Source organism: Ammodytes marinus, assembly GCF_949987685.1.
Source record: "Ammodytes marinus genome assembly, chromosome: 14".
In the NCBI taxonomy this organism is placed as follows: Eukaryota; Metazoa; Chordata; class Actinopteri; order Uranoscopiformes; family Ammodytidae; genus Ammodytes; species Ammodytes marinus.
Window position 1 is genome coordinate 27,368,598 of NC_137218.1, and position 24,374 is coordinate 27,392,971.

The 24,374-nt window shown below is 41.6% G+C and overlaps 1 protein-coding gene across 2 annotated transcripts; it reads left to right on the forward strand.

Annotated features, from left to right (window-relative positions):
* Positions 1-1,119: 1,119 nt before the first annotated feature.
* spns3 (SPNS lysolipid transporter 3, sphingosine-1-phosphate (putative)) lies at positions 1,120-16,633 on the forward strand. 2 transcript variants are annotated; one of them, XM_080041510.1, is made up of 13 exons: positions 1,120-1,217; positions 5,056-5,298; positions 5,412-5,477; positions 5,802-5,938; positions 6,741-6,892; positions 9,720-9,786; positions 10,105-10,247; positions 10,437-10,589; positions 12,973-13,162; positions 13,515-13,580; positions 13,694-13,792; positions 14,299-14,482; positions 15,773-16,633. In XM_080041510.1, exons 2-13 carry the CDS (start codon positions 5,067-5,069, stop codon positions 15,841-15,843), a joined length of 1,560 nt encoding a protein of 519 aa, XP_079897636.1. In that variant the 5' UTR covers positions 1,120-1,217; positions 5,056-5,066; the 3' UTR covers positions 15,844-16,633. The 2 variants fall into 2 exon arrangements, with proteins under 2 accessions (XP_079897636.1, XP_079897637.1); XM_080041511.1 differs by having other exon boundaries at positions 1,145-1,217; positions 5,042-5,298.
* Positions 16,634-24,374: the final 7,741 nt, after the last annotated feature.

A 24,374-nucleotide genomic window follows, 5' to 3' on the forward strand; every position in this document is an offset into this window, starting at 1 on the left:
AGGAAAAAATGACCCAAAGACTGGATGACATTTTGTCCAGGGCTGTCTGTCATTGTCAGTATCAACTCTGAATGAATTGCTGTCTAGTGCAGAGGCAGAGGGACAATCAGCAGGCCATGTCTCACATGTTTCCGCCTCCGTCTCTTACAGGGTGATATGAGGTGCTATATTGATATTCTCATGTCAATCAATCAATCAATCAATCAATCAATCAATCAATCAATCAATCAATAATGTTTTATTTATGTTGCGTTTCATACAAAAGTAGCTCAAACTGCCTTACATAGATTACAAACAACAACAAGAAAAAGAAAACAGCAAATAAAATCAAGAGAAGAAAACGAAAAGAACCCAACCCTCCCACCCCCATAGACATGCACAGAGACATACACAAATTAATACATACACAATCATACACACACACACACTCACACAAACACACACACACAGACACACAAACTCAGCTACTCACACTCACACACTACACACTAGCTATCACTATCATCATGTAACAAGTAATATCACTTCTTCATCTAAAGTGCAAACTGATCTCGGTTCACGTCGCGTGTTCTTCTCACTCTTATCGAGTGTGAGGAAGGAAGTCGGGTGGTAGATTGTAATCTCTATTCTTGTGTGAGGGGCACACATCTCCACTCATGCAGCTTGATGAGCCTGTACTGAAATGTTCCTGGTAAAAATAAAGGGTTAATGAAATAAAACATAAAGTGCAAGTTATTTGGTGGTGATGATGGGCAGTGAGCACCACTTTTTCGACTTCCCATTCCAAAATAGGCAAACATTTGCAGTGGTAATACAGTATATCGGCAGACAAATCTCTCCTTCAAAAATGCATTTTTCCTACTTCAAATGTAGGTTGGCTGTATGAAGCTGTTGTATGAATAAATCAGGCTATTGTATGTGTAGCTATGTAATGATGATCAACATTTAGAAAGAGTGAAAACATTTTATAATTAAATGTGTCTCGTTTTTTACAGCATTGCATCACAGTGAAGATCAGAGTGAAAGCATGTAGGTCCAACCCAAGAATGGGCTGGTCCCTTTGGCTAACTCAATCTGTCTCGAGAGGCGTGTTAAAGCCCAGGCCTCTGCCAGTGTCTTCAAGTACTAGATACACGGGGAAACATGACATCCCGGGACAACTGCCAATATGGAATGAACTGAAGAATTAACATAAGCAAGACATCGCCAACTAGAACGTGAGTCTTATCAATACATGAAAGAACGGTATCTGTGTCAGTGTGTTTGATAGAAGGAGGGATGTCTTAGGTTCTTCTATTTCTTTCTAGCTACAATAGTGTCACTGTTGTCACTGGACTGACTCTCTAACTCGGGGCAGAATGCATGAGAAGCACAATGTTGCAGCCAATTCAATTTGCAAGCCATTCAATTCTTACTCTGCTTTTAGTTTTTAACCTGACAGTAGTTCTTAGGATTGGACATTATGCACCATTTTTAAGATATACTGTATATAGGCTCTGAATTATTCCTATACTAACTCTAAAATCGGGCACTGTTTGTCATTGAGGTGTAAAAAAAAAAGATCTTAACTGGAAATCTTCCTTCTCCTTTCTCTGTCATTTTGACATAGGATACACTTTTTTCTGCAACACTTTGTTTCTACACAGTTGTGTCATTGTCGTTGGTTCGTGTCATAAGGGCGATTTCTTAAATGTTTCAACAAACCACATTAACTGATTCTTCCTAAACTAGATGACTTGTGTGAGGCACAGGACTTGAAGTAAAAAACACTTAAGAAATGGAGAACACTTGTCACAATGTGCCGTTGGGTTGATTAAGGTACAGTGTGGACAGGGACCTCATTGTTCTGCAATGTTAAGCGTTTCAAAAAGACAAAATGCAGGAGGAAGTGTAATTTGTATCCACTTGAAAAATGCAACCCCCCCCCCACCACCACCACCCTTTCCGTATATAGCATCTGTCCTGTCACTGAGTTTATTGAGTTGTCTCATTAGACTTTTTTTTGCCAAACTACTGTGCAAACCCTGCAACATGTTAATATAATTATATCTCTAAAACCAGAGGTGTAATGTAACTAAGTACAGGGACTTGTACGTTATACGTGAATATTATTTTCGTGGTACTTTTATACGTATACCCCACTACAATTCAGTGGTAAACATTCTAGTTTTTAGATGAAGAGGTTTTTTAAAATACTGTAGTGTAGGGGAGAACAGGGGAATGTGAGCCATCGGGTAATGTTAGACACCCCTGGCCTGTATCTAGGCAATGGAACACATTTTTGGTCATGTGAGATATATGTTTTCAAGCCCCTCTCATTTCCCCTTGGCCATGAAAGAGAGGACCTCATGGTGATGTTGTAAGCATGTTTTTTTCACAAAAATGTATTTTTTGCATGTAACAGTACATTTTCTTGCTGTCAACTTAATCGATTGTTGTGCCAAAGCAAATTGATTCAGGTAGAAAAACTTCTATCATACATGTTGATGAACTATCAACATATGAAACCATGTGATGATGATAACTGAAGATTTGCCTGATTTACTGAGAGAGGTAGTTTTTTCTCAAAGTGTGGCAGTGGGGTAAAGCGAGACAAATGCTGTGGGGTAAAGTGAGACAGTGTCTGTGCCCGCTTTTAATGAATCCATTATATTTGAGGTAGCAAGGAGACTAGTTTGAATAAGACAAAAGACAATGTGGGCTGGAGGTGGGGGTTGATGGTTGAAGGGGTGTCAGCAAGGGCATGGTTTGGCACGTATGTATGTGGGGACAGGAGAGTGACATCTAAGTCTTAGTAATATGTCTTTATTCAATGAATGATCCCAATAAAACAAATGCAGAAAAATATTAATCAAAGATGGAAAATGACAGCTGGGTCTTAGCCTGGTGCTACCAGACCATCGTACTTGATTTCATTTGTACAGAAGGTCTGGAACTGCTGTAATTGGCAAACGTTCACTCACTTGGAGGCGGTGTCTGTTGAAGTTTAAAACTATTGGATATGCTCAGTGCCACTCTGGATTAGCCAACCAATCGCATAACGTTTGGTCGTGCCGTACGTCATGAGCCGGCTTCTGACGGTGCTTTCCAGTTGTATAGGGAACCTCGGAAATTTACGACTTCACTACATATTGTAGTCTATGGATCTACCGGTACCTGGCAACGGTAACTTGCTAGAGCCTAACGTTTAGTTATTTGGATGAGAAAGGTTGTAGGCGTCCATACTTTCCCGAGCAGATGCACTGGAACACAGACAGGTCGGAACTCGGAACTACCAAGTCGGACATTTCCGTGTTCCGAGTATAAAGGATCGCAGCATTCAACTGAAACTGGAGCGCGACTTCGACGTCATCGTTCTCAGCCACTCGCTCTGTTTGCTGATTGGACAACCAAAACTCTGGACGAGCAGAATCCCACTAATACGCCCCATCCCCAGACTGACTACTGAAGGGAAAATTAAATTTGGGCGGAAGTAGGTGGGCGGGCGGAGCCAGGCTAGCTGGGTCTAGTCCTGTGTTCTGAGTCCCAGGCTGTTCTAGCTGGTCCTGCTTGTTCTTTGCTCTGACCCCCAGACACTAGCTGGCTCTAAGGGTCCTGTGTTCTGACCCCCAGACTGTGTTTTAATCTAACTGGTTCTATCTGTCATTTGAATGTTAATTATTGGATATGAATTATATGGTGTATTTGATAAGTTACTTTCAAGTGTTTAGAAAATGTTTTTCTTAATTGACCAAACCCCATGATTCTGTTACTAGTCCGACATTAGTTTTGGAATATTTGGTTTTCAATCTATCTGTCAGGGTTCTAACTGTTACAACATGTGTTGTTATGGTAGTTTCAGAGTGGAAAAAAATTGGATCAGTTTACCCCCTTGATTTCTCTGGTCTGTCTCAGTTTACCCCAAGACAACTTTTTTTAAAACCATCATATTTTCATCGCCCTTTGTCATGAATACATTCTGCTAATGCCTTTTCTAGGAAACATCCTGAATTAATGGGAAATGTGTAAATTTCACTGATAAATCATTTTAGCTCCCTTAGAGGGGAGCAAATGTAGATAGTGTCTCACATTACCCCGTTCTCCCCTACTCTATATACCCCCAAATCTACCAAAATTAATTGACTATTTTGATGATAGTCATTTTTAAAGCAAATATGCCAAACACAGCCTTTATTACTTCAGTATATTTTCCTGACTATACTTACCTACTTCTACAGCAGGTAACATACTGTAAATGCAGGACCTTTACTTGTACCACATTTTTTACAGATTAGTATTTGTACATTAGCTTAAGTAAATGATATGAACTTTCTCCAGCCACTGTTTAAGCTATAGTTCATCTTTGAGCATCCATTCCATACAAGCTAGAAACTCTTTACCCTTTTAAAATCAGACACTAGTAGTAGTATTCCACTTTTACTCAAGTGGTATTTTAATAGGCGACTTGCAACAAAGTACTTTTTCTTCTAAGGTACAGTATTTCACAAAAGTGAGTACATCCCTCACATTTCTTCAACTATTTCGTTATATTTTTTCATGGGACAACACTGAAGAAATTACACTTTGATACAATGTAAAGTAGTCAGTGTACAGCTTGTATTACAGTGTACATTTACTGTCCCCTCAAAATAACTCAACACACAGCCATTAATGTCTAAATTGCTGGCAACAAAAGTAAGTACACCCCTAATGGCCCTTTCACACCGTCGAAAAATCGGCGCTAGTTCAGAGCTAGTTCGGAGCTAGAGTGAAAATGTCCAAATTGGGCCCAAAGTGTCAATATTATGTGTGGCCACCATTATTTTCCAGCACTGCCTTAACCCTCTTGGGCATGGAGTTCACCAGAGCTTCACAGGTTGCCACTGGAATCCTCTTCCACTCATTCATGACGACATCATGGAGCTGGTGGATATTAGAGACCTTGCGCTACTCCACATTATGGAGTTAATATTTGAAGAAATGTGAGGGGTTTACTCACTTTTGTGAGATACTGTATTGTGGTTTCAAGGTACTCTGTCTTTACACCACTGTCTTAAACTAGAACATACATTCCAGAGCTGCTCACCATGGAGCCCATGTCCCCAGTGAGATCCCCCCAGGAGAGGCCCATTCCTCGGTGGAGTCTGGCCTCTGGAGCTGGTCTACCGTATGGCTCCTTGGTGGAAAGCCTCTCATCACTTACCCAGCTGGAGGAGGAAACACCAGCCACACCACGACCGCCGCCACGCTCCTATGTCGCTGTAGCTGTGCTCTGCTATGTCAACCTGCTCAACTACATGGAACGCTACACAATAGCAGGTTAGATCATCTCTTTTGTGCAAACGTGAAGAATAAAAACCACATGCACTGGTTACTGCATTTTAATTTGGCGGGCTTACACATGAATTGTTTTTAAATTGTCATATATACAGGTGTCCTTCTCAACATTCAGAAATTCTTCGTTATAAAGAATAGTACGGCCGCACTTCTACAAACAGGTATGATGACGCGTCTCTTTGACAGCCAAACCCACACCATTTCTTTGGTACTTTCATTTGTAAAACATTCAAACACATACAAAGGTACCAATTTAACCCTGCATGACTAAAAATGAGATTAGTACACACTACACACACACACACACACACACACACACACACACACACAGCACTTTAAATGAGTTTGCATTCTATGCTGATGATACCAATTCTTACATAGGCAATGTTCTTGCAGGGCTTTTATTTTGAAAAAATGTTCACTAGTCAAGTCAAATCAACATGATATATGGAAGGAAATTCATTCTTATTAATGTATACTTACAGTTTTCATCTGCAGTTTCCTACTCTTGGCCCCCCTCTTTGGTTACCTTGGGGACCGCTACAACCGGAAATACATCATGATTGGTGGTTTGACTGTGTGGCTCGTGACGTCAGCCAGCAGCTCTTTTGTCACGGAGTCGGTAAGTCATAAGTAGAGGCGTCCACATACATTTCACAAGAAGAAGAAGAAGAAGAAGAAGAAGAAGAAGAAGTAGAAGTAACAAAATCACAAGGTCACAAAGGAAGTTTGTAATTCAGGAAACTTACAGTATAAGTAGGCCTTCAAACAATATTACTGTATATGTTAATATTATTATGATTATGTGAGTCCTTGTGTGCTCGCCATGGACTTCAACTTAAAGAGCACTATTGAAATATGAGGTGCCATTTAGGCCATATATCAAGCCTGCTTTCTCGCACACACACACACACACACACACACACACACACACACACACACACACACACACACACACACACACACATATACACATACTCACACACACACACACACACACACACACACACACACACACACACACACACACACCACATTTCCTCGCACATACACTGTGTACGTGTACGATCCGCATAAAAAGCATGATAGTCACGTATGTGTGTGAAAATATGGTGTATGCGTGTGTGTGCATGCTATTTATGTGTACATGTGAGAAAATGTGGTCTATGTGTATGCATTCTTAATATACAGTATGGCCTTAAAGGCACCTCATAGAGAAACATTTTATTAGGAAGTTTCTTTTTCATTATGTCAAGAATAGAGACAAATACTCCAAAATGCTATTGGAGTTAGTGGGGCATTTATGTATTTTCAGCATACTACAATTGACCTGCATGTATTGGGACATCCTAAATCTTTTTCTGGCATAATAAATAGTATGGAAGTATGGTTATTGGAAACAGGGATTGTCTTGATCTCTGCAGCAATTCTGGCTGCTGATGCTTCTGAGAGGCCTGGTGGGTGTAGGAGAGGCCAGCTACTCCACCATCAGTCCAACCATTATCGGTGACCTCTTCACCGGGACTCGACGCAGCGCCATGATCTGTGTCTTCTACATCTTTATCCCCATCGGAAGGTTAGAAAACCACCTTAATCTACGGCTGTGTGTGTACGTTACACTGTAAGCAATTGCTGTTAATTTACGGCCAAATTTTAACAGTAATTTACTGTATTCATGTATTACGGTTCTTTACTGTACTTAGCAATGCATTGTGGGAAGGTACATTTGAAAAGACAGCTCAGAAGCCCTTAACAGTATGATAATGTTTTAAATTACAGTATACTACAGTATTTTTTGGAAAGTGGGCGGGCAACGGCCTTTTTCAGGAACATTAGTTTGAAATGAGCCATTCCAGATAGGACAAACTTCGAAGGACATGTGCTACGCATCAACAAAAAGTCCAGCATTAGGTCTACTCTGCATTGATCGAGTGGAGCGTCTACAAATGTTAAGGTAATATGTTTCTGATCAATTATTTACTCTTAAAATGTGGCTTTAGATAATGTTTGAAATTAAACTAATGCTCAGCAGCCTGTGTATCAAGTGAGTATGTGATTTTAGAATATTGTTTACCAGTGAAGATGAGTTAACTAGCTCAAACATTTATACTTAAGCGCATGTTAGAGTCCATGTATGTTCAAACCTAACAGTGTTGAGCATTAGTGAGTCTTAGAGTCTTAGTCTTTAGAGTAGTAGCCTACTGGTTGTTTTTAGCTAGTGGATAGCCTTTAGCTCCTTGTTAAGAGCTGACGCAGTGGAGCTGATTATCATATCATGCCACCTATACATTTGAATTGAAGCCTAATATATCAACTGTTTCAAGTGTAATACATTGTCAATTTTGAACCCATAAAATAGTACATTTTTTACAGTCAGTGTCTAATCTTTGACTATTCTGATTTCAGATGCTTCAATGGTATAGCCTTAATCTGGAGAGAGGCACAAAGGCCATCCGGGGAACAGTTCCCTCCAAGAAGACATGGTGTGGGGGTCCAGAAGAAGTCAGCTACAGTCAATACACATGTATCAGGTCAGTGCATTCTCTCTCATCTCTCTCTCTCTCTCACTACTACACTTTTGATTGAGTGATGAAGCAACATTTAGTCACAACAGACTTCATCAGCTTTTTCAGCAGTTGTTTCTGTACATTCCCAATTCTAGATATATTTTGACAATTTTTTTTGTTGCTGTTTTACAGTCTCAACACTGGATCAAATCAAGATGAAGGAGCAATGACAGCAAGGTGATGGTCATCTCTACCCGACCCAGAAGACTCCTCTCAGATACCAGCAGTCTACAAACAGCCAGACTCTTTCTGGAGCTAAGAATGCTCCTATCTCACAAGACTCTTTAAGAGGTAAAAGACAAGCCTATACCTCAAAGGATTATTTTAAGAGGTAAACCACAAGGCTTCCATGAGTTTCCCAAATGATCATATATATGTTTAACAGAGAATGCATTGTATTAAATAAATCAAAATTGTATAGCTGTATTTGTTAATACTGCCCTTAATAAAAGTCTGTTTGATTCACAATATTTTAAGTTGTTTACTGCTTATTTTGCATCACTTCAATATTAATGTATGATATGCATATGTCTTTAGGCCACAGAACAAAACATGTGTAATGTTAGAAGTTTGATATTTTAATTTGCTACATTGAGTTATTGTATTACATTACATCTGTCTAAAGCAAACATTTATCAGTTATCTACTTGCAACCATCTAATCAGAATGTTAATTTATTTTCAAACTGAGAAATACTGCATTTCACTTTTACTTTGAAAAACTGTAAAATATTCAACAGTAAGAATACTGTAGAATTAACAGTAACTTGCTGGCGTCTCTGCTGCCAGTATCTTACTGTAAATTAAAAAAAATACAGAAATATACTGTTTTTTCGATTACAGTAAAATACTGTAAATCAATTTAACAGTAAGGGTGCTGTAAAATAACAGTAACTTGCTGGCGTCTCTGCTGCCAGCATTTTACTGTTATTTTACAGAGAAATTATTTACAGTGTAGCTAAACATCATGTGCTGGTGTGTGGGAATGCAATTGGATATGTCTTATGAAATATGTAGATTCACTGCATGGAGGGAAAATCCAGCATTTGAGTTTTGAAGGGTCAACTGAGTAGCCTTTAATTTACACACAATTCTGCTAGAAAATGCTGCTGAAAAATAATCTGTTTACGTTGTGAAAGGGAATATGTCATTATAAATGTTTTAATGTTCTTAATTCTTAATACATTTGTCTTAAATGTTTCAGATGTTTGATCTTCCAGGTATAATGCAGCACTTAAGCTCAGAAGACAATATGGGCTTTCAGTTGCTTATATAGCAGTCAGATAACAATCCAAATCAATCACCGTCTTTTTATTTACAATGTTCTGAAATAAAGTAAAAGCTGGACAATGTTGAAAAAATACACGGGGATATAATGCGACCCAAAGGATATTATGGTAGATGAGGTAAGGTTGAAAATTTTCCCTTTAAATATGTTCACAGTAAAATCAACATGATTTTCCTTTTTTTGTATACCACAGTAGTGGAGCAGCTAAGTCCTTATTTTCGTCAGAATCTTTCAGTTGACGATACAAGCGTGAAAATTGTCATGAGCAGGCTCCATGGGGCACTTGACAAGAACATTGTCTGAGACATTTGGAATTGTATATTTCAAAAGTTCTCATAGAAATGTCTTGGGTTTTTTCATTAAAACATTTGGACAATTTTCTTGTCAAGTGACCCATTGAGACTGCTCATGCCAATGTTCACGCTTGTATCACACATTAAAAGACTGTAGTACTTATCTGCTCCACTACTGGACAGTTATATCTTATCGTTAAACTTACTAATACCATTTTGATCCCTTAAACGGTTTTCCCTCCCTGTGTGTTTGCAGTGGTCTGGGATACATTACGGGGGCCGGGGTCACTGCCCTCACCGGTGACTGGCACTGGGCTCTCAGGGTGAGAACCTTCTCCTAATCAGTAAAGATTAACCAAACAGTTCAATACATACATCTTTCAACGTGTGTATATGATCATTTGTGAAAATGTGTTATGTATATGCTTCAAAACGTTGTCTGCACTCTGAAATATAATGGATTGTAAATGATTAACTGCTCAATAACATGCTAGATATTAGATTAGCATGCACCAGTGGTAATACAAAGCATTACGTGTTCTATAAAGGCATTAGTTCCTGATGTGATATTCTTCTGAAGCACTCAGATGACATCTTCAGTGTTGACTGTGATAGAGATCTCTGGGTTTGTGTCTTATCAGATCACTCCTATCCTGGGTGTAGTGGGACTTGTGTTGCTGGTCTTCTTGGTCCCTAACCCAGCCAGGGGGGCTGCTGAGACCCAGGGAGAGGGGCTGACGGTACGCAGCTCCTACCTGGAGGATGTCAAGTACCTTCTGAAAAAGTAGGACATGTGCTGTACTTACTTCCTGTAATGCAACCAGCTAATAGCCTATCAGTTGATAGATTGGTCCTCCAGATACATGCATTGGTCGGGTCCCTAATAAATACTGTTATACCCTACTTTAGTTAACTGAGATATATGTTGTTTTTAATGTTTCCAAATCTTCTTGTTTTACTACTCTGACTCCAGTAAAAGTTACGTGTTGTCTTCAATGGGAGTGACTGCTACAGCCTTCCTCACCGGAGCCATGGCTTTCTGGACGCCTACCTTCCTCTCCACTGCCCGGGTGGCCCAGGGCCAGACACCGCCCTGCAACGATGAGCACTGTGACTCTACAGACAGGTCAGTAACCATGAGCACTGTGACTCCACAGACAGGTCAGTAATGAGCACGGTGACTCTACAGACAGGTCAGTAACCATGAGCACTGTGACTCTACAGACAGGTCAGTAACCATGAGCACTGTGACTCTACAGACAGGTCAGTAACCATGAGCACTGTGACTCTACAGACAGGTCAGTAACCATGAGCACTGTGACTCCACAGACAGGTCAGTAACCATGAGCACTGTGACTCTACAGACAGGTCAGTAATGAGCACTGTGACTCCACAGACAGGTCAGTAACCATGAGCACTGTGACTCTACAGACAGGTCAGTAACCATGAGCACTGTGACTCCACAGACAGGTCAGTAATGAGCACTGTGACTCCACAGACAGGTCAGTAACCATGAGCACTGTGACTCTACAGACAGGTCAGTAATGAGCACTGTGACTCTACAGACAGGTCAGTAATGAGCACTGTGACTCTACAGACAGGTCAGTAATGAGCACTGTGACTCCACAGACAGGTCAGTAACCATGAGCACTGTGACTCTACAGACAGGTCAGTAATGAGCACTGTGACTCCACAGACAGGTCAGTAATGAGCACTGTGACTCTACAGACAGGTCAGTAACCATGAGCACTCTGACTCCACAGACAGGTCAGTAACCATGAGCACTGTGACTCCACAGACAGGTCAGTAATGAGCACTGTGACTCCACAGACAGGTCAGTAACCATGAGCACTGTGACTCTACAGACAGGTCAGTAATGAGCACTGTGACTCTACAGACAGGTCAGTAACCATGAGCACTGTGACTCTACAGACAGGTCAGTAACCATGAGCACTGTGACTCCACAGACAGGTCAGCCTGCATGACCCTGACCTGATTCACCCTTTAAAGCTCACCTATTATGCGAAAAAAAAAAAAAAAAAACATGTTTTTTTTTCAACATTATTTTGGTTGTGACTAGAAATCCCAAAGTATCGGAGCGCTCCGGTGGCGTAGTGGATGGAGCGTGTACCGTATTGGCTCCGGCCTTCTTTGCAGTGGTCGCAGGTTGAAATCCGACCCGTGGACCTTTACTGCAGGTCATCCCCCCTCTCTCTCTCTCTGTCTCCCCATTTCAACTCTGTACTGTCTAATAAAGCTTGAAAATGCAAAAAAAAAATCTAAAAAATGTTTTTTTAAATTCCAAAGTATGAGCAATAACAACCCTCTCTTTTTCCTCCACCTTCACCTTTCTAAAACCCTGTGTTCAAAAACCCCAGTCAGACTTCTCTCCCCTTATGATGTCATAAGGAGAGAAACCACACACCATCCTTACCAACCTAACTACCTCTACCTGTATTAGCACAACCCCCAGATACCCCTTACTCTTGTGTGTTGGCGAAAATGTGAGCGTAGCACTGTTTATTGTGTGGTGTTTTTCCTCGTCATTAAATGAACCAGTTGGCTACACTGTGTCCACTGCTACGATGTCACGTAGCTGCCGCAGCCGGCACTGTTCTCTCACTGTATCAGTTGCACCGAGCCGTTTCTGTGCTCACAACAACACGGGGGGAATAAATAAAGAAGCGGCTGGTTTGACCCAGCAAAAACGAGAGACCGCTGGCTTGACCACAGCTGTTCCACAGCCCGATAGTTTGACCCACATTCTGGCGGCGGCTATCGCAGTCCAGCCGAAACCCCGCCATACCCGTAAAGGTAGGGTCATAAACCCCGTCCTACCAGTAAAGGTAGGGTCGGCGGTGGAAACAACACCGAGATTCTTAAAAGTGAGCTGTCCCGCTCTGAGCCGCTCTGACCCGACCCGCTCTACTCGGTGGAAATGAGGCATAACTGGCTTACTGGTTAGGTTCAGGGCCAATCAGAGCAGACTTGGCTTTTAGGCTTAATAAAGAAGAGATTCAGCAATGGCACTATGAGAAATATAAAAGCTTTTCTTTTGGACATCACACTACACCATGAAAACAGTTTCTAGTAGTGGAACCCAAATCATAATTTTGAACCAGAACATTTGCATAATATCATGTGACCTTTAACTTGCCTGGTTTGCTCCAAGATGACGACTGACCCTGCGTTCCAAATCACATACTTTTTCTTTTTACTACACAACATGCTATAGTACAGAGGAATTTTAGGGCCACAGGAGGGGGAAAATGATCAGATAAGGAAGATTTTGTTTTCATTATGTTGAGAAATGTCAAGAATAAATATGAATACTCCAAAATGATATTTGAGTTAGTGGGGCATTTATGTATTTTCAGCATACTACAATTGACGTGCATGTATTGGGACATCCTAAATCTTTTTCTGGCATACTAAATAGTATAGAAGTATGGGTATTGGAACGCAGGGCGAGTTTTAACAATCGGCTCCGCCTCTGTTCCCACGTGCAGCCTTATCTTCGGAGCGTTGACAGTGGTGACGGGGATCATGGGAGGCTGTCTAGGCTCCGTTATATCTAGACTGTTGAGGGAAAAGGTGCCGAACGTGGACCCCATCATCTGTGCAGTGGGCCTGCTGGGATCCACACCCTGCCTCTTGGTCGCCATCTTTGTGGCATCAGCAAGCATTACCGCCACCTATGTAAGAGACAAGAGACTTCTTTCCTTTTATAAATCAAAAAATGAATATGTACAAGTCTTAGAATGGATTTTCTGCCATGTTTTTAAGAACAAAATGAATCATAAATCCAACCTGTACAACATACGAACAGCTCCTTCAGTAATAACCTTCAGAATAGTGCTAAGAATGATTATGGAAAGTTATAGTTGATGTAAGTGCTTTGGAAGTTGACATTTTTGGTTGAGTATTGAAAAGAATAATGTTGAGATCATGTCCGTTCAATATGGTCTTATAGGAGAAATATACAGACGCAAACAGGCCAATGAATGAATTGATCGCTTGCTTATTGGGTGTCCTAAATGTCTCATTACAGGTATTCATTTTCTTTGGTCAATTGCTGATAGCATTGAACTGGGCCGTCATGGCTGACATACTGCTGGTGAGTTGGGGGAAAGGAAGGGGTTGTTGTGATACATGCGATTAACTATTTCACACAATATGAAACTAAAGGGCTGGAACATGAAGGTTCTCTTGTCTTACTTTGTACTCCAGTATGTTGTGGTGCCGACCAGGAGGTCCACAGCAGAGGCACTGCAGATTTCAGTCTGTCATCTCCTGGGAGACGCTGGCAGTCCTTACCTAGTCGGCGTGGTGAGTAAACCTTATCTTATTTAATTGTTTATGTATTATTTATACTTGCACAATTAGAATTATACACAACAGCTCTGCCAAGTCACATACAAATAAAAGAAAAACCAACGACATAGTTCGGCAAACAAAAATACTAATTATATTTCATGGCAACTTCATGGCAAGAGAAAATAAGTACGCTACAGCACACAGAGGCTAGTTCACTACTAAAACCAGTACAGCACCCTATCATGGTGGCCAACCAAAATAAGCAATGACGGGGGCCGTCTAATTAAAGTTTAGCTGTTTTTTCCATTTCATATACTTCCATCAACCTATCTTCCCATTGTTGTAAGGTTGGTGGCAGTGGTTTAATCCAAGATACTGTTATCATATTTGTGTTGCCATCAATGTAACGTCCTTTTAACTGCACTGTTTGGTCAATGGTTTCTCTGCACACATGGGTTAACCAGTTTTTTCTGTTTATCATAGAGGATTCATTAATGGCTTCATACTTGTACCAGTAGATTTCCGAAGCCATCAACAAATCTGCGCCTGCCTCGGCCGTTGGGAGATTCTACAGTCTGCAGTACAGCCTGGTGGTGTGCCCGTGTGTGGGGCTCCTGGGTGGACTGTTCTTCCTCTTGGCTGCCCTTTACATTACTGAAGACAGCAAGGCAGCTCGCCGGTTGGTTGAAGGTTCCTTAAATGGTTAGTTACTGTCATTTTATTCTCTTGTAAACATCAAAACACTGAAACAAAAAACTGAGTGGTAAAACAGTGCAACCAAGACTCAAACGGTCAGTTCAGCTTTAGCAGAATCAACATATTCTCAGAACGCAATCTTGTGCGCTGGCAAATGATTAAGCTCTCACGACTTGTTAAAGGTGGAGTCTACAATACTGGAAAATGCTTTAAGATTTTTTTTTTTGTCAGAATCAGTGAATATCTCCTCATGATCCGCTACCTGTCCGTACTGTATGTGCGATGAAAATTCATCCAGTGTTGATGCCAATTCACAGAGCCTAGGTTGTGTGTCAGCACTGGATTTATTTTCATCGCACACACAGTACGGACAGGTAGCGGATCAGTGAATCAGATATTCACTGATTTTGATAAAAAAGTGATTTTGACAAGTGGTCTCCAGAATCATTGACTCAAGATAGTACTCCTGATGTGGTCAGGGATAAAACATTTATTTTTTATCTGAACACATGCCCCATTAACACACTGACAGTCTAGTTTCTCTGGCAACCCCTGACAATGACAAGGTCCAAACTTGATAAATACAACATTGTCTTTCCTGAGTGGATCTGCGTGTACCTCACTGTCTGTTGATTTGTTAATGGGATTATGAGGCTGCTGCACCAGTAACAGGGACTGGCCTCTTGGTAGGCATCACTATAGAAGATAAGAGTGGCTTCTCTCTTTAGTTGGTTTAGCTCTGCAACAATAGAACAGAATACTAACAGAACATCAAGTTTCCAACAGAAATGGTGTGCATATAATTCAACAAGGTTAATGAATATCAAAATAAAAATCCAATTTACACACACACACACGACAGGTCTAATGGTAAAACAAGGACAAAGGAAGAGACAGTATTTAAAGCCTTCCTTTTAGGCTGAAGTGACACCACCTGGAGGGCTTGTGTCCTTCAAGAAGGAGCGCTTGTAATGTCCTCCCCCTCCTCAGGTGGAGTCAGATGTTTCCTGGATGGGGATTTCTGTGTGTGTGTGTGTGTGTGTGTGTGTGTGTGTGTGTGTGTGTGTGTGTGTGTGTGTGTGCGTGTGTGTGTGTGTGTGTGTGTGTGTGTGTGTGCACCTATACCTAGCCACTTAGTTTCCATGTCATTTTAATGAGTGCTCCCTACTTTTTTATCTAAACATATACATATGTGTGTGTGTGTGTGTGTGTGTGTGTGTGTGTGTGTGTGTGTGTGTGTGTGTGTGTGTGTGTGTGTGTGTGTGTGTGTGTGTGTGTGTGTTTTTGTTTTGTCAGAAGGTGCCCCACCACAGCAGCAGGGCCCTTCATCCGACCCCCCCGTGGAAGCCAGCGACACGGAGAAATGATTATTGAAGCTGGACAAAAGCAACTGTGCAATAAAGTCATCTGTGCATATTTACAGCAACAGGATATTGCACCAGCCGAAAAAGTTATGTGTCGCTAATGACGGATGCAGATCAAACATGTCACACTGTCGCCACCATTGAATGATCTCTTGAAAAAGTCTGCCCGCCATTATTTTTATTTTCTAAACTTGAAGTTGAGTCAGTGTTATAGCACAAAATCACAAATTGTGCCTCAAAGTGAGAAAAACTTTAGCCAAGTTGCTATTTAACTGTCCAGAAAACAGTCATTATTCCATAGGTAACAGTGACCTAATGAAATGATTGGTCCATTCTTTAACATACACTGGAATACACCTTAATAAGCTTTCTGCTAGCGATAGCCCCAATCCCAAGAGAAACGGTGCTGACACCAACATTTTAAAATGGCCGGCACCATTTGTGTATAACCATCATTACACGTGTTTCTATTTTCTCAATGATTTTTCCTGACCAACCAGTATACAGTGTGGAGAGTGTGGGGCTTCTTAGGATCACTGTACGTCCTAAACGTCAGGCAGAATAAGATGAAGTATCCACATTGAGGATGATGAGATGAACCTCTCCATTATATGAAAGTGCCAGTCAGCATGCAGCTGCTGCCTGCTAATGAGCACCAGAGGGGGTTTGGGGGCTGGAGCACAGCATAACAGCACACAATGGAGGATTCCTAATATCTCCTCTCTGTATCTACTACTGTAAATCACTGGATCCATACCCTGGAAGTGCCTCAACAATTCTGACTGTATGTTGTACTTGGCACTCTGAAAAAAATTTAAGCAGTTGTTTCTATTTTACAAAAATAAAAGATAAATGAATGAATAGATTATATTTTGTCCCATGTCCAGTTTTTCTAAATGTGTCCACTAGATGGCGGAGTTGTACCACTGTGTGAGGAGAGATCAGTGAGGTAATAGGTGTGTCAGATGTTCACTGGGACCTCCAGTAGAACTGCCCTTAATATGTTTACGTTCACAGCCACCGAAGCACTTTATTCATAATGTGCAGATTAACGTAAATGTTTCTTTAATACCCTTCTGTGTCTCGGGCAGCACCATTACATGGAATGGACTAAATGACCTCTCCTGACACAAAAACTCATTAGACGGTTATTTTGCATTATTTCCTTAATGACTTATATTTTGACCAGTATAGGGGACAAATAATAAATAATAGAAAAAATATATTATATATATGTACATGCATATATAAACACATGGTTACTATATTATAACATGCATATTGCAGCCCCTGGGATGGGAAATATAAAGAAATAGCGCATATGTTTAGTTCCATAGATAGACCATTATCTATGTGGTTGATGTGTGAACACCCCTCCCAGGCTTTTAACCCCCCCCCCCCCCCGCCCCACACACACACACAAACGCCTACACAGTTAGCATGCAATGTACACCCAAATGCAGCACATGAAAGCAACCATACAATGACAGTGTACAGCAGGGATGGAAATTAGCACCCGCCACACGCCAAATGCGGGTAGATTTGCGTGCTGGCGTGTAAATTGTGTCACTTCACCCGCCACTGTGTCGGGTAATACTTTCCAGTCAGGTCCGATCTAATTTGCATATTTAATACATTCGTCATGAACATGATGACAGGGCGCTACACAGTTCAACAGTTTCTTTTTGCCTTTCTAGTCGAACTGAACTACGGCGCGATCCGCTCCGCGAGGAAATACTATCTGCGAGTTAACGTGTGGAGGCATAAGTCGACAAATCAATCGACTTACTTTGCCCCCTTTTTTTCTTCCCACAGCAGAGGTTGAGGTGCTGAAAATAAAGTGAAAACTGCGCTTTTCCTTTAAGCAGCAGAGCTGCCGCCGTTGTTACAGAATTTGCATCAAAGCCCTAATGGTAATACAAATGAGATGCTTTATTTAAACGCTGTCCGTGCTTAGAGGTGATTTTAATTGTGTCGGCTGAAACAGAAACTAACGGAGGGATTCGGCTCACATACAGTCCCTTGAGTCGCGCAGTCAGTTTGCCGACATGGCTTTGTATTTAAGGCTCGAGACATACAATCAGATCGCATACAAACAGGGAAGCCTTTCACATCGGTATCGCTAACGGGGAGAATACCCCCGGTTATTATTTGAGCCTCAAACAGAGTTCTTCCCCGTGCGGTGGCTCGCGCACTCACTAGTGATCTCACGGTGAAACGCTGCTTTGCTCGGACGAAGGCATCGTGTGTTTCTAGATGATTTAACGTCATAGTCTCAGACGAGCGTTTAACATTATGCTGCATCTTTTGCACTGCACTGTTTTTTATCAACAGTGAAAAAATGGTCCCACACCGGACTCTTATGTGTAGCTGATTACTTCATGCACGCACCTTGCAGAAGTGACGCTCCTGCAGCGCGCTCACGACCAGACGTGACACGGTGACATCTCCCATTAATAAAACGGCATAACTCCCTGATTTTCAGATTTCTATTTTTAAATTCGACTTGAGCGCAAGTGGAAAACCGGTCAATGTGTCGACACATTCACATCCCTAATGCATATGGAGAAAGTGATAAACAATATCAACATTTCATATCATTAACTAAAAAGAAAAAATAAATCTAAAGGTAACTTCAATACTGTATTATAATTATTGACTAAATGATGAAAAAAAGGTGTCTGCAGGGCCAGTGAAAATATACAAGGGGCCAGTAAAACTCGGATCTATTGGCCAAGCGGGCCAGTTGGGAAAAAAAGTTGCATTGAACCCAGAGTATATATGGAGTTCAATTATACAATGTTTTGAAATAAAGATGGCGTGTATTGTGTATCATATATAGTAAGAGTGTACCATTTAATTTGCAACTCAGTTCCTTGGTAGCACCTACTTACAGTAGAAATGACTTCTGATGGAAAACATTTGTATGAAAAACACTTTCATTAGCTATTCTTACTATTGTATTGTTTAACATTAACGCATATATTTAAAAAGATATTGCGTATAAAAAGTGGCTGGTAAAAAAGATGAGTGGCTGGTAGATTTTTAAATCTACCTGCCACAGTGGCTGGTAGGCAAAAAAGTTAATTTCCATCCCTGGTGTACAGGCATGGTGGCTATACTGTACACCTACACTGGATGAATATACAGTATGTATAGTCAGCTACGGGTGGGCCTACTCAAATGACATCACCTCATATTCAGTAAGGAATTCAGTTTCACAGGTGTAACTGCTGACATTGTATCTACATTTTTCAAGAGTAGGGTTTTTTTTCTCTTAGGTATTATGAGTTGGCATACAGTATGGTAAGGGGCAGGCCAGACGTTAAAGGCTTGTGTTGACAGGGATGTATTAACACCAGGAAGGCGCAGAATGAAATCCAGCTTTGTTCTGCACGGTCATGAACTCTGCATCTCCCATCAGGCATTTCTCTGTCCCAAGTCGAGAGGATCTCCTCATAAACGTATCCCACACTGACTCCTCCCCGGTTGTCTGGGTGATGTGTTACCACGTTTAACCAACCGTACATCTATATACAGTATATGTGTGTGAGTGTCTGACGCTTTCCCCTCCGTTTGACTGTTTACTCTTGTTATATTCCCCGAGCCTCCTTAGCTGTGTGGGAGTATGTCTGTGACCCTGTGCTGGGTTCAGGGAACACGATAAGGCGTTAACATTCATCATCTTTTGAGCTTGGCTTGCTTTGACTATTATAGCACACAGACACACCGGGCAAACAGGACACGTTAACATATAGCCTAAGCTGCTTGTCAATCAATTTCCCTAACTGTTCACATTGCTGCTTACAGAGGTGTCTAGTGTCCCCTGGCAAAAATCCCAACAGCTGCATGTCATTGGCGTGTCCATATTGTGTCTGTACTGGAGTAAAAGCACGCAGTAGAGGTCAAAGGTCAATGTCCTTGTCATTCTCAGGTACAAGGTCATGCAGTAATTGGGGGGCTGCATTTTCATCGTATTGGCTATATACTCTCAATAGCTGCTGCCCAGAAGAACAACTATTTATTTTACTGATATACAACATTTGCGGCCAAATATTTCCTATTAAAGGTAGAGTCAGTTGAAATAACTTTTTTTTGTCAAAATCAGTGAATATCTCCTCCCCTGACGGTACAGTGTGTGCAGTGTGAATACAATGGATTTAAATGGGCATGTTGCTAGCTAGAGTGGGCCACTATGTTTACAAACCTTTTTTAGATAGACTTGGCTGTGTATAAACCCCAGATTCTTTTTCATTCAGTGCACACACAGCCAGCGTATCATAAGGAGATATTCTCTGATTTTGAAGAAAAGGGATTTTGAGACAACAAGCGATCTCCAGAATCGCTGACTCCACCTTTGAAAGGTGGAGTCAGTGAAACCGTTGTTGACTGAATTTGACGTTTGTGTGTGTGTGTGTGTGTGTGTGTGTGTGTGTGTGTGTGTGTGTGTGTGTGTGTGTGTGTGTGTGTGTGTGTGTGTGTGTGTGTGTGTGTGTGTGTGTGTGTGTGTGTGTGTGTGTGTGTGTGTACCTATACCTAGCCACTTGGTTTCCATGTCATTTTGCTCCCTACTTTTTTATTTAAACGTATGTGTGTTTGTGTGTGTGTGTGTGTGTGTGTGTGTGTGTGTGTACAAATTGTTGACTGAACTTGACATTTCCAGACGTGTGAAATCTGTCAGTTCAAGGTCGCCACGCCATTGTTAAAGGTTTCATTGCTTTATTGTGGAATTCGCTGTTATTTCCTTTCGTTTCTCAAGCCTTACGCTTGTAATTTTCGAGAAATTCTGCGAGTACTCAGTCAGTGTGTATGCTGAGGGAATAGATTTGGGGACAGCATGACATGCGTGTGGAACAACAAAGCGGAGCACACACACGCACACTGAAAGGTATGTGGAAAAACATTTGGAGAGAGGTAACAGTTCAACCTGCAATTAAAACACACAATGGGTATTGTGCTGGACGTTTTTTTTTGAGCAGCACTTTATCTGCATACCTCTCCGTTTCCCCCCCTGCCGACCCTGGCTGTACAGGAAACTGTCACAATAGCTAATAAATTGTCCAGGCCCCGATCAATGAGGGAGCCAGGAGCCAGCAGTCAGAGCGGATACAGTCAGTGTTTACTCAGGGATAGGTGTGTGTGTGTGTGTGTGTGTGTGTGTGTGTGTGTGTGTGTGTGTGTGTGTGTGTGTGTGTGTGTGTGTGTGTGTGTGTGTGTGTGCTTCCAACCCACTCTCACACACACAGAACAACTTGTCATGCTAATACATACATGGGAGCAGTCAGCATTCACCAGAGAATGCCGTCACGCTATCAATATTAACCAGAAAAATGACACATGTGCACCAAGCGTAGGCCTAATCGCTGCAGCAGAAGACATGTCTTATCTACGCCATGTGTGTGTGTGTGTGTGTGTGTGTGTGTGTGCTTGTGTGTTCTTGTCACCCTTCCATGGAACCACAGGACCACACACATGATAAGACAAGAAGTCAAAAAACCACATTTGTGGATGTGAAGTGGCACTCTTTCCCCTTATCACCGGCAAACTGCTGCAGTGACATGACATCATAGAGAGAGGAAAGAGGGGCCCCATCCATCCATCCATCCATCCATCCATCCATCCTCTGCACACTGGCCCATAATGTGGACGCTTACGTCATTCGGGCCCTTCCTGTCTCTACACCATCAGCTGCTAGGGACAAACGTCCGTGACACATTTCCTGCTTTACTGTAAAGGTTCAGTTTGCACAAAGGAAAGAAAAGAAAGAAACAAGACATACCTCACATGTACACACCTCACTGGGGCGTAACACACAATAAATGAAATGTGTTGATTGGAATGTTGGGGCTGATCATTCACACAGACATGCACTCACGCAGCATTTCCTTGATGATTTTGACAACTAGTGTTCTTGAGAATCGCTGAACCCACCTTTAACACTTGACTTTTGTCAGATAGAAACCTCTTCTCCCTGTCATGCAAACAGCTTTTTGTCAGGAGCAGGGTGGGAAGTACAAAACGTTGACTACATAAGGAAATGCAGCCAAATCTGAGGTTTTTCTACCATAATGGCATATGCACATTCTGGTTCTATGTATTTAGCATTCCTGTTTCAGAGGCCTGCTGGGCTAGAGAGAGAGAGAGCTGATTCGCAGACACATGCCAGGGCAATGGGGGTAATTACAAAGACCAATAGAGTCTATAAATATGAAGTGCAAGCACCACACCGATCTGCTCCCACACACTGCAGGTCAACACGACCGCTCCAATTACTCCAATCAGACGCCCTACCAACTGAGCTAAGGGCGCCCCCATGAACAATATTTATAAAATAAATGTAGTGTCTATGTTTGAAAAGGACTGAGAGGAAGCCTAAGCTTATGTATTCCCACCACTTATGCAACTGCTCTTAATTATCATGATGCAAGTTATTTATATTTATACAATACTCTGATATTTACAATGTACAAAGTCAGGAGGGCTTTTATTTCTGTAAAGAATTCAGGTTATTTAAACCAAAAGGAGATCAAATAATTACAGGAGCAACAATGCAATAGAAGACCATGTATAGTTAGGTAGCGCAAGGACATAGTGCAGATAAAAAGCATATAGATAAGATGCACCATAGAAATATAAAGTAGAATGCAAAATAAAGTCAAATTAAAGGTGCTGTAAGCGGAATGGTCAGTTTAGCTAACTTCCTGTCAGTGACTGCAGTTAGCAGTCCCCTCCCTCGTCCCCACGTCACCACATTAATGCACTGTGGTCTTCAAGCAGCGAGTTATCTAGCATCATCTCAGATCCATAAGTGTGATTAAACATGATAACAACCATCAAAACAGACATTGGGAAGGATTTTTACCTGCTCCGCCATTGTAGGCGCATAAACATTCACCCATCTGTCACTCTGCACGTGCACCGGCAGTGAGACGGGTGCCGGTTTGTAGCGTTCTCTCTTTTGATTGGGTATCAGTAGTGGGATCCCCACTATTAACATAAATAAATTGCTTACTTCACCTTTAAACAAAGACAAATTAGAATACTGTACATTGAAATAAAATAATAAAAAATAGTGAAAGAAATAATCAACGTTGTGACATGGAGGCAGGCAGTGCAGTCGGGGGGCCTAGTTTTACCTCCCAGACAGATCAACTTAGACCCATGATGCCCAAGGAGCAGTCCAGCTTGGATGGAGCTGTCCGATCAATAATTAAGTGAGCAGATAAAAGACACTGTCTCTGTTCCCTGAATGCTATATTTAGTCAGTGCTGTCTCTCTCTCTGCCTCCCAATGCTGCTGCTGCTGCTGCTGCGCTGTAGAGTGTGTGTAGCCATCATGCAGCCCCCATCTATTCACATCCTCAGCTGCTCTGCCTCGCCAGCAGACACTCTGTTGCTTAGGTCTGGGAGTCCATGGAGGGAGGAGGGAGGGGGGGGGGTGTTGCTACTGTCAGGCCCACAGGCAGTGCAGAGGTCAGGGGGTCACAGAGTGGATGAGAAGAGGTCAGAATGGCAGAGCACACACTTCAAGATTTTTTACCAAAGCCTAGACGGCTCCGGCTCCAAAAACAAACTGTATGTGTGTGTGTGTGTGTGTGTGTGTGTGTGTGTGTGTGTGTGTGTGTGTGTGTGTGTGTGTGTGTGTGTGTGTGTGTGTGTGTGTGTGAGAGAGAGAGAGGACGTGGGGTGGTCCAGAGATGGTGGCGTGGTCTCACTGTCCAAAGTCCTAAAGCTATAGTGTGTAACTTCTTTGTATCAATTAATGTTAGTTACAATTTGCAATGAAGCCATTGCTAAACGAGTTGACACAAAGTTGATTAAGCCTATCAGCTCCACAGAATACTCTCTGTGTTTCTCAGTATGGCAGCGTTTACAAACTGGTGTCACCCTGGAAATTCAGTATGAGTATGGACAACACACAAATGTAGCACTGTTGTTTTTTCCTAAACTGAAGCACACGTCAGAGGAAGAGGAAATACATATTTGACTGGACGTAAACATGGCTTCAAGGACAACAATGGGAGAAAACACAAGCTGTGGGGTGATTACTGTTTTTGAGAAAAAAATCCCTTGATAGTTTTAATTGCTCAACATTTGGCTGGCTTTATTCAATCTGAAATGGCTTGATATCCCACAGCCATAGTTCACCGAGGAAGAAAAAGAGCTTAAAGATAGAGAATGACGTTTCATTTAGCCGATGCTTTTATCCAATAAACGCATTGAACTAGAACTAGCTTCAAACAAGCCAAACTGCTAAGTGCCACATCTAAGTGCTACTAGAAGGTGCAAAATGTGAGTGCTTTTTTATAATTAAAGATTGAAAAACGGTTTTTACATGCATTACGAAATCAGATTCAATGAAACACATTTATCTTTTCTTGACAAATCATCCAAATGTAATCCATCCATCCATATATAATAATATCCATTTAATAACTTTGTCTAACCCTATTTACTGACCTGAAAAGAGGCCCGCATATTATTCATTTACAAAGAACAAAAAAAAAAAACTGCAAACTGCTGTATGGTTACCAC